General features: G+C 53.4%; 1 protein-coding gene across 1 annotated transcript; it reads left to right on the top strand.

Moving 5' to 3' along the window:
* Window positions 1-381: 381 nt before the first annotated feature.
* Window positions 382-9,635, top strand: LOC101124417 (keratin, type II cytoskeletal 71). Its single transcript, XM_004053171.4, has 9 exons — window positions 382-899; window positions 3,293-3,507; window positions 4,183-4,243; window positions 4,740-4,835; window positions 5,220-5,384; window positions 5,554-5,679; window positions 7,031-7,251; window positions 7,945-7,979; window positions 8,801-9,635. The coding sequence occupies exons 1-9, from the start codon at window positions 459-461 to the stop codon at window positions 9,010-9,012; spliced, it is 1,572 nt and encodes a 523-aa protein (XP_004053219.1). The 5' UTR covers window positions 382-458; the 3' UTR covers window positions 9,013-9,635.
* Window positions 9,636-9,997: the final 362 nt, after the last annotated feature.

The raw sequence follows: 9,997 nt of genomic DNA on the forward strand, positions 1-9,997 counted from the left end.
TACCCAGTGTCCTGAACTATCCAGGAAAGTCCATCCTGTCTTCACCTGCTGCATCCCCAGGAGGAAGCCAACAACCCAGAGAAGATTAATCAGGATAGGGATGGTGCAGTGCCAGTGACATCCCCCTGGAGAGGCTGGGACCTGGGGCAAATTACCCTATAACAGCAGGTTAATTAGATAAGACCCAAATTACATGAGCAAAGCTTGCAAGCCCAGCAATTTGAAGGTTTCATGTTGTTTCGGAGGTGGAGAGGGCTTGATCTCTAGCTCAGCATAGAGAAAATGACTTCTTGCTCCCAGGCAAGCCAAACCCACGAATTAAGCTCTTGACTGCCCATCCACAAACCCCAGTGCCAAGCACATATAAAGGCACCTGCCAGTCCTCACTACAACCAGCAGAACATTTTGGGATTTTGTCTTCCTCCCTCCTGCATCTGAGCTTTGTCTCCACCAGCAACATGAGCCGCCAATTCACCTGCAAGTCGGGAGCTGCCGCCAAGGGGGGCTTCAGTGGCTGCTCAGCTGTGCTCTCAGGGGGCAGCTCATCCTCCTTCCGGGCAGGGAGCAAAGGGCTCAGTGGGGGCTTTGGCAGCCGGAGCCTCTACAGCCTGGGGGGTGTCCGGAGCCTCAATGTGGCCAGTGGCAGCGGGAAGAGTGGAGGCTATGGATTTGGCCGGGGCCGGGCCAGTGGCTTTGCTGGAAGCATGTTTGGCAGTGTGGCCCTGGGGCCCGTGTGCCCAACTGTATGCCCACCTGGAGGCATCCACCAGGTTACCGTCAATGAGAGCCTCCTGGCCCCCCTCAACGTTGAGCTGGACCCCGAGATCCAGAAAGTGCGTGCCCAGGAGCGAGAGCAGATCAAGGCTCTGAACAACAAGTTCGCCTCCTTCATCGACAAGGTGGGTCTTCTAGGACCTGGGGAACTTGTGAACAGCCTTCCTCTTCTCTTCTTGGAACATAAGACTTTGTTACAGCAGGAGAGATTGAGGTTAGATGTGAGGAAGACTTTGCTGTGGGCAAGGTAGGTACATCCCATCAACAGGGTGACCTGTGTAAGGTTCTCTGTGTTGTCTTTCCAGAGAGAAAACAGAGGCAGGTCAATTTCTACTGGCAGAGGCTTCTCAGGGCTCCCAGCAAGAGATGTGGTCCTTCCTCTTGAGGGCTAGCTTGGTGCCATTGCTAGGCCTGCAGGCCGTGTGCAGAAAAGGCCTGTGAGAGCCAGTCTCGCCCAGAGTAAGCAAGGAAGCTGTCCTCCTCCCCTGGTATGCTGCCCTGCCCACTAGTCACTTGCCCAGCGGATCAGGAGCAGCAGGAAGGGGCCACTTCAGGCCCTCTGATTGGGCATTTGCTCCGGTCAGTTGAAGACTTTCTTGAGAGGCAGAAGAGGGCGCTGGGGAAGGGGACTCCACGGTGCTCTTGTGCTCACTGCTGGCCACAGCTGAGTGGCTCTGGCAAGATGAGTTGCCTGTCTGTGTCGCCATCTCCTCATCTCTAAAATGGAGATAATAACTTCTGTCCTGGGGTTGTTGTCAGGCTTATAAAAGAAAATGCAGGTGAAGATCTTGTCACAAGCCTGACGCACACTAAATGCTCCAAAAATGATTGTGATTGTGACTCTCATTTCTTATCTCTGGAAGGTGGGGGAGGGAAGCTCAGGGGAGGAATCAAAGGTGTCTAGAGACCTGAAGAGATGACACAGTCCAGATAGGCCCCTGACTTCTGGCAGAGAAGAAATGATTATCCCTATTGTATGAGTCACTGAAGGCATGGAGGTAAATGGCATTCCCAGGGTCATTTGGGGAAAGGGAAGGGTGAGGCTGGACCCTCAGCCTTTTGCCTCCAGACCCAGAGGAGGAGACTGGAGGGCTCTGTTGGCTCTGTGGCAGTCAGGCACCAAGGACGGGTCAACCCAGGACAAAGTCTATGGGTGAGACGGTCATGTGGCCATCACAGCTTAGCCAGCTCCTGCAGCTCAGACTTCCTGCCTGGAGGAGTCCCTGCTGCCCTCGGCTCAGCCTCGGGGGCTAGGACTGGCTCTGTGGCTTCTTATTCTTCTAAGCCTTTTCATATCTGCAAGATCAAAGTGTTCTGAGATGGGGTCTGGGTGATGGGAGTGGACTGATTGATTCTTGGCTCAGCTGGTCAAAACCTACAGAAGGATAAAGTCTGGAGACATGGGAAGAAAGATGAACATGAGGACGGTCACATCCTGTTTATAAAGATGGTCTGCCCAGAGGGAGGGGAAGGAGGCTGAAAGGCTTGGACAATTCCCAAATAATTTCAGTCTCCAGAGATCAGTCCCTTAACCTCAGGCAGCCAGAGAAGATGGGTAAATCCTTTCGGCATCCAGATGTGTTCAGTAGTGCAGGTGTGTATTGTGGTGTCTCAGATGCAGGATTTACTCTGTGGTTAATGCTCAGCCTCGTAGATCACATGAAAAATTCAGGATTGGTTAAACCAGACCAAATGCTGGAAGACGGGCTATAGACAAATTTTCGGGGAATAATTCTATCTTGACACTGAATCTTAGATAGTTTTCCCATGTCTTGTGTTTCTGATGTGGGGGAAGACAACCTTATTCAAGCAGTAGCTGTGCTCATGTAGATTAAGGGAAGTCACATTTTAAAAACTGTGCTCCCCATCCCCAAAAACCAAACAAGAGGTGTGTATGGACATCTCCTTCTGGCCAGTTTCCTGGCTCAGTGAGGGGCTACAATGGAATCAGGAGCTCCATCTGTCCATCATGTTCCATGTGCCATGCTTGTTGCAGAGAAGATGGTTCTGGGGACCAGGACCAAGGAGGGAGAGGAGGGGCTATAAGCAAAGATGAAGCTGGTGCCTGCTCCAGGCATTTAAAATACCTAGAAGCCCTTGGCCCAAGCCTTACTGAGCTCTGACATGCCCTGAAATGAAGAGCAGACTTTTCTTCAGGATGGTCAACCTGTCCAAAATGGTGGACCCATCCTGGCTTCTCTGCTGGTATTTTCAATCACAGCCAAGCCCTGAGTTGGTGCAACCATGGAGGGCACTGGGTGATTGCATGCACGGGTTACAGGGACATGTGTCTAGATTCAGTTCCGGGCTCCACCGCTTCTTAAACTGTTGGGCCTTGGAAACAGCCGAAGTTGCTCTGTGTCTCAGTTTTCTCTCCACAGCAGAGGGTAATGATTTGCCCACCTCTTTCAGCTCTATTGAGGAGAAAATGCAGATAGAAGCTTTACACAATGCCCTGTGAGAGACACGTGTGACTATTACTGCAGGGGTTCAGCAGTTTCTGGGATTTGGGTTCCAGGTGCGGTTCCTGGAGCAGCAGAACCAGGTGCTGGAGACCAAGTGGGAGCTGCTGCAGCAGCTGGACCTGAACAACTGCAAGAACAACCTGGAGCCCATCCTCGAGGGCTACATCAGCAACCTGCGGAAGCAGCTGGAGACGCTGTCTGGGGACAGGGTGAGGCTGGACTCGGAGCTGAGGAATGTGCGGGACGTAGTGGAGGACTACAAGAAGAGGTGAGCAGGAGGAGACCCCCTGTAACTGGACAACTGCCCTTGTCCCTCTGAGGGACCCCTGGCAGTCACCCCAGCTTAAATGCTTTGGAGGTCAGTGGGGGGCATTGTTCTTGGTCATACCAAGCAGCATCACCCCAACAAAACTCTGGAACTTGCTCTCTGCTCCTCCAGCCTCTGGCCTGACTCTTAGGACAAATGCCCAGTGAGCTGGGCAGTGGGCAGAGGGTTATCTCTGGCTCTGGGTTTAGGGAATGTTTGGGGAAACCACTCACGTTCTCCTCCCATGTAAGAGGAGGGTTAACTGCATCTGGCTCCAAGACTGCTCTCAAGGGTAACTGAGGAAACGCAGATTGGAGCACTTTGTCATTTGTAAAGCTGTACTCAAATTTGGGGAGGGCAGTTCACATCCTGGTTCCTCTGAGAGTCCCACAGGGCATTCGCTCCATGTGCTCCTTCCTCATTTGCCAAGCTGGATCTTTAACAGTCTCATTCTTCCAAACTGGTTAGCATGTTCCCTCCTCCAGAAAGCCTTCCCCCACTTACCCCCGCCCAGTATTCTGTGGTCCCCAGCACCTGTATCTTCTGATGGACATGCTGCTCCTTGCTCAAACGCTGCCCTGTGCAAGCAAGGGCTTTCAGTGAAATATTAACCAATGAGCCCTCACATTCCCACAGGTATGAGGAGGAAATCAACAAGCGGACAGCGGCAGAGAACGAGTTTGTACTGCTCAAGAAGGTGAGGGGAAGGCAGGCCCTGAGTCCCGGGGGCTGGCCTGGGACCTGGAGGAACGGAGCCTGCCAAGGTGCTCTGTTAACCCCCCTCAAGGTGAACTGATTCAGGAAGAGCAAGGTGAAGGCAGAGAAAACTTGATGAAAGACTATCCAGAAAAAAGAATGAAAAGGCAGGGAGGGTGCCAGTGAGAGGACACCTGACTGCATGTCCAATGCAGCTGTGGTTTGAACACGGAGAAGAATACAGAGGACAACACTGAGGGGCTCCCCTGCAGCCCCGGGACCCGGCTCAGACGCCACAGGCACTTCATTCATGCTGAGGGAACAGATTCCCAGGGTGGGGTGGGGTAGGGCTGGGCCTTTGCTCCTTTGTCTCCTTTCCCAAGGCAAAGTGAAGAGAAGAGAGTGACTCCTTCCTCACTCAGGGAACCCAGGCAGGGATGGCTGCTGCCTTCTTGGCTGTACCGGCAGTGACAGGGGATGGTGGGGGCATCTTTCAGGATGTGGATGCTGCTTACGCCAATAAGGTGGAACTGCAGGCCAAGGTGGAATCCATGGACCAGGAGATCAAGTTCTTCAGGTGTCTCTTTGAAGCCGTAAGTCTGTCTGCCCACTTGGTTCATCTAGGGGAGGCTGGTGGGTTAAACTCTATTCTAGGGGCTGCAGGAGACATGGAGGCCCCAGCCCTCAGTGAGACCCCTCAGTTAGCCAACCATCTCCCGCATCAACCTTGTGAGGCTCCTAGGTCTGCACACTCTGAGTGGGAAGGGAATGGGCCAGGCCCTTGCTCCACAGCAGTGGGAATCTGTCTGGGCCCAGCAGGGAACTTGCTTTGCCGCAAAGCAAACAGCCCTGGATGGCAGCAGCCTTGGGTTCCAGCCTCCAAGATGGCATCACCAGAACTTGCTCATCTTGTGTGGGGTTGGTGGTTGGCCTCCGACAGCAGTTGAGCCGAGAGACCATCTCTGTGTCCCCTGCAGGAGATCACTCAGATCCAGTCCCACATCAGTGACATGTCTGTCATCCTGTCCATGGACAACAACCGGAACCTAGACCTGGACAGCATCATTGACGAAGTCCGCACCCAGTATGAGGAGATTGCCTTGAAGAGCAAGGCAGAGGCTGAGGCCCTGTACCAGACCAAGGTGAGCTGGGCTGAGGTGGGGCCAGGGAGGGTGATGCCAGCAGGCAGCAGATGGAGACAGATCGTGCCCAGAATAGAAGCAGTGTCCCAGTAAGTGTCTGTTGTGTTCTGATCCCAAGATACATGCACTCCCACGACACACTCATGACTCTGTGCTTTGGGGTCCCCAGTTCCAGGAGCTTCAGCTGGCAGCTGGCAGGCATGGGGACGACCTCAAAAACACCAAGAATGAAATCTCGGAGCTCACTCGGCTCATCCAGAGAATCCGCTCAGAGATCGAGAACGTGAAGAAGCAGGTGAGAGCACCTTGGCCTTGGCCTGTGGTCAAGTGCAGGGGAGCATGAGTAGAGGGGAGATGAGCTGCTGAGAACATGGGCCTTCCAGATCGCTGCCTGGGAGAAGAGAGGAGGCCAGTGAGGTCGCTGCCTCAAACACCTGGAGCAGGACGTCCCTGGGGGCTACTCATCTCTGACTCACTCCAAGGACCTCGGCCTCGAAGCCCCTCCTTAGAAAGCCTCCTCGGCACTGGGCTAAGACCTTCCCCCAGCGATGTACCCTCCTGGCACCTGTGCTTCCCTGTATTTGTCACACTTCCTGTTATTACTGACACTGCCACTAGACTGAAAGGGGGCAGGGAGCTGGCTGCTTTGTACCCTGTTTCCCCAGCATCTAGCACAGTGCCTGGCACATAGTTGCAGCTTGATAAACATCTGTGGAGTTAATGACTGAGATGGAGAAATGGGCTCAGGGAGCACCCATTAAGGTGCATTGTTAAGGATTGACTAGGGACTACTCCCAGGAATATAGGATGCAGCCTCGGCTTGTAGGTGAGACACAAGATGTACATATATGGTAGCAATGGCAGCGGCACCTATTCTTCTATCGCACTTCATCCTCACCAAGACCCCGAGAGGCAACAGTTGCCCTCGCTGTTGTTACAGATGAGGAAACTGAGGCTCAGAGAGGATAAGGGGGTTACACAGCTGGTAAGTGGCAGAGCTGTGATCTGAACCAAGGTCTCCTGACTCCTAGTCCAGTGCTCCTTCTATTCTTTTGTGGGCTTTAACACTTAGTTGCTTTGTGACCTTGGACAGGTTACTTCTGCTCACTTCACAGGGTGTTGCAAGGACTAAATGCGTTAAGTTATGTCAATGGTATGTACAGTATTGAGCCTGGTGCTGGCATACACTAAGTGCTTGGCAAATAATGGTTGCTCCCGGGGTGTGTCCTTCCCTGTCCCCCTCGACTGTGGTGCCATGCTCCTGGGCAGCTGCTGCCCTTGCGTCTGCCACAGCATATTCAACCATCTCTCCTCCCAGACCTAAACAACTCAAGAGCATTGCTGTCATTCATTTCGTGCCCTTGGCATAATATGGCTGAATAAATGTCTTTATGCTGAACTAAAGTGGCGCTCAGGAGGACATGGCTGCATGATTTCCATCACCCACACATCCAACACAGGGAATGGGGCTAGAGCTAAGGAGGGAGGTGCCAGCCCCAGAAGGGGCTCTGCTGCAAGGAAGTGTGATGGTGTGTGTAGGGTGGAGGCGGGCCACTCTGCCCCACTCTAAGGACCCAGAGGGATTTGGATGTGGATGGTTGCAGTGGCTCCTCCAAATTTTTCGACTTCACCAATTCCTTCCTTAGGCTTCCAACCTGGAGACGGCCATCGCTGATGCTGAGCAGCGGGGAGACAATGCCCTGAAGGATGCCCGGGCCAAGCTGGACGAGCTGGAGGGCGCCCTGCACCAGGCCAAGGAGGAGCTGGCGCGGATGCTGCGCGAGTACCAGGAGCTCATGAGCCTGAAGCTGGCCCTGGACATGGAGATCGCCACCTACCGCAAGCTACTGGAGAGCGAGGAGTGCAGGTGGGCGGGGCGTGCCCAGACAGGAGGGCCCCAGGGGTTTGGGAAGACCCAAAGGAGAAAGCCTAACACATCTCAATCCAGAAGAGATGAGTTCTTAGGAAGTGTTGGGGTGATGAGGATAGAAATAATGACAGTAATTAACAATACTACCATGAGTGGACATGAGTATCCACTCAGTAGACTGTGAGAGCTTGCTTCATGGCAGGCACTATGCTATGTAGTAAGCTATGCAGATTTGCTCATTCTTCCTGGGCATACTAGAAACAACCACCGCCCTGCTCCCTGCAAAACCCCATTACTCTATTAGGCATTCTTGCTCCCTCTTCCTGATCTGTCCATGTGCAACATGGGCTTGTTGGGGGTGTGCCGGGGCAGCCACCCCAGCTTCCCCAGGGCTCTACAGGGATGGCAGGCTGGTGTGTGGACCTGACACGTGGGAGGTAGATACACTGCCCCTACGTGTGCACCTCTTGTAAACTATTGTTTGACTAGGGTTGTTGTCTGGTTACCCCAAAGATTCGGGGGGTAGTCTCCAAAACTTCTCAGGCTCTGCTTGCATCAAAGAAGCTTTGGAATTTCCACAGGTGCCTGTTGGGTCCAAAAACCCACATAAGGCTGATGGTGGCAGTAGCTTTAAGGAGACTGAGCTGGATGACTTCTCTTCTCCTCTCATTTTATTTTTCTCCTAAATAGGATGTCAGGAGAATTTCCCTCCCCTGTCAGCATCTGTAAGTATTTGTATACTTTGACCTAAAATTGTAAAATCTGCAGCCTGGAAAGGACCTTAGTGACACCCTCTGTGTGTAGATGAGGGATCTAAGAACCAGAGAGGGAAAAGCTTTGCCTGAGATCACAAAGCCAGATGGCAGAGCCATGGCCAGAATCGGCTTTCCTGACTCCCAGGCCAGGCCTCCTTTATTCTTATCCCTCTGACTTTCTGTTCCTAGGGGATGGCAGCAATGGAAAGCTATTGTCATGGGAAAGCAAGGGTCATGTTGCAGAAAAATGATGCATGGGTCTGTGTGAGGCTTAGGGAGTCAGGTTTGCAAACTGCAACCAGACTTGGGCTTGGGAAGTAGGGAGGGCTGAGGGAATGAGAGAATGAGGGATCTTAGAGGTCAAGCTGGCAGTATCAGATCACTGCATTGCTTAGCAGGGCTAAAAGAGTTAAACTAGAGCTTGGGAAAGATGCCTGCTGTGGGACAGCTAGCAGGAGGAAGAGGTTAGAGGCTGGGAAGTTTGGCAAAAAGGCTAATAGAAAGGGCAATGGGTGGGTGTCCAGGAGGACAGGTAGGGGTATTGGTACCTGGACCAAGGAGTAGGGCCTCTGAGCATTAATGGGGCAAGACTCAGCCAGATTGGATATAAGCCAAACAAGCCAAGGACAGAGCATTAGGGAAGCTGTCTTTGGTACATTCTCCCCAGGGGGAGGGAGCGGGTGTGCACCTCCCCACTCAGCTTCTCCAAGAAGAGCCCTGAATGCCCTGGGGAAAAGGAGGCCTCCCCAGCTCTCTGCCTGAGTGGGTGTTGGCTTCGGCTCCCCCTGCAGCCATCATCAGCAGCACCAGTGGCGGCAGTGGCTATGGCTTCCGGCCCAGCACGGTCAGCGGTGGCTACGTGGCCAACAGCAGCAACTGCATCTCTGGAGTGTGCAGCGTGAGAGGCGGGGAGGGCAGGAGCCGGGGCAGTGCCAACGATTACAAAGACACCCTGGGGAAGGGTTCCAGCCTGAGTGCACCCTCCAAGAAAACCAGTCGGTAGAGAAGACTGCCCCGGGCCCCGCCTCATTCCATGACACAGCTCTGGATCCCACACTGTATTTCCCACAGCCCACTCTCAGCTCCATCTCCACCCTGCTGGTCCTGCTCCCGTACACCTGGCACTGGCCTTGGCCACCCACTTCTCCCAGCTTGTGTCTTCCTGATCCTGGGAAGGCCTGGATGACCAAGCTTGGTGAAATTCCTCCCTGTACACACCCTATTCACTCCTTGTCTGTGGTCCCCCAGCTACACCACCAGCCCAGGTCCCGGCTGCCAGCTTTCCTCCTCTGCCCGGCCTCTAGCTCAGTCGCTAACTACTCTGCTGGGCTCCCTGGGTCTCTGCCCAAGGCCCCTCACACACTGGGGCCTAGCATAGTTCCTGCCTATGCTAGGAGCTGGCTCTGTGTTCAAGAAAAGGAGGACTGAAGGACAAACAACAAAGAGTGGCCCAGTCCCCACCCCCACATCTAGCTCAGTCTCAAATCTGAGTGGGACCAAGTGCAATTCAGGGCCTTTTTCTCCAGTCACCTGCACCCAGAAGCAGAGAAAAGCAGGCACTGTTCACTTTTCCTTTATTCTTAACGGCCTTCCTCTGTTGCATCCTCAATAAACAGCACAATCTCATGGCTTGGTCTCTGAGTATTCAAAGTATGCACATGCACCTCAGTTCACTCACATGAGCACGCACCATGTACATTCATGAATGCATGAAGCACAAACACACACACACAAGTACATCACTGTGTATTGCCCATGCAGCCTATATGTCTGTGTTAATTTTCAGGAGGCAAATGGGGTGTGGAGCAGGGTCTGGGAGGAGGGGCAGGGAGGGAGGAAAGGAGAAGCCCAGAAAGCGTGTGCATGTACTGGCTGGAGGCTTCAGCAGATGGACATGCACAAACTGTGTCCAGTGACAGAAATGGTCGTGTTCCTGACCTGACCTTGCCTCTGAGACTGCACCTTTCCTTGTCGGAAGGTGGGCTTAG

Source organism: Gorilla gorilla, chromosome 10, assembly GCF_029281585.2.
Source record: "Gorilla gorilla gorilla isolate KB3781 chromosome 10, NHGRI_mGorGor1-v2.1_pri, whole genome shotgun sequence".
Taxonomy (NCBI): Eukaryota; Metazoa; Chordata; class Mammalia; order Primates; family Hominidae; genus Gorilla; species Gorilla gorilla.

What these genes read in the sequence shown, in the direction of transcription:
- LOC101124417 (XM_004053171.4), top strand. Translation starts at nt 459, where the DNA reads ATGAGCCGCCAATTCACCTGCAAGTCGGGAGCTGCCGCCAAGGGGGGC. An exon ending in TCGCCTCCTTCATCGACAAG is followed by an intron (nt 900 to 3,292) that starts GTGGGTCTTCTA and finishes TTTGGGTTCCAG; the next exon opens with GTGCGGTTCCTGGAGCAGCA. An exon ending in AGTTTGTACTGCTCAAGAAG is followed by an intron (nt 4,244 to 4,739) that starts GTGAGGGGAAGG and finishes GGCATCTTTCAG; the next exon opens with GATGTGGATGCTGCTTACGC.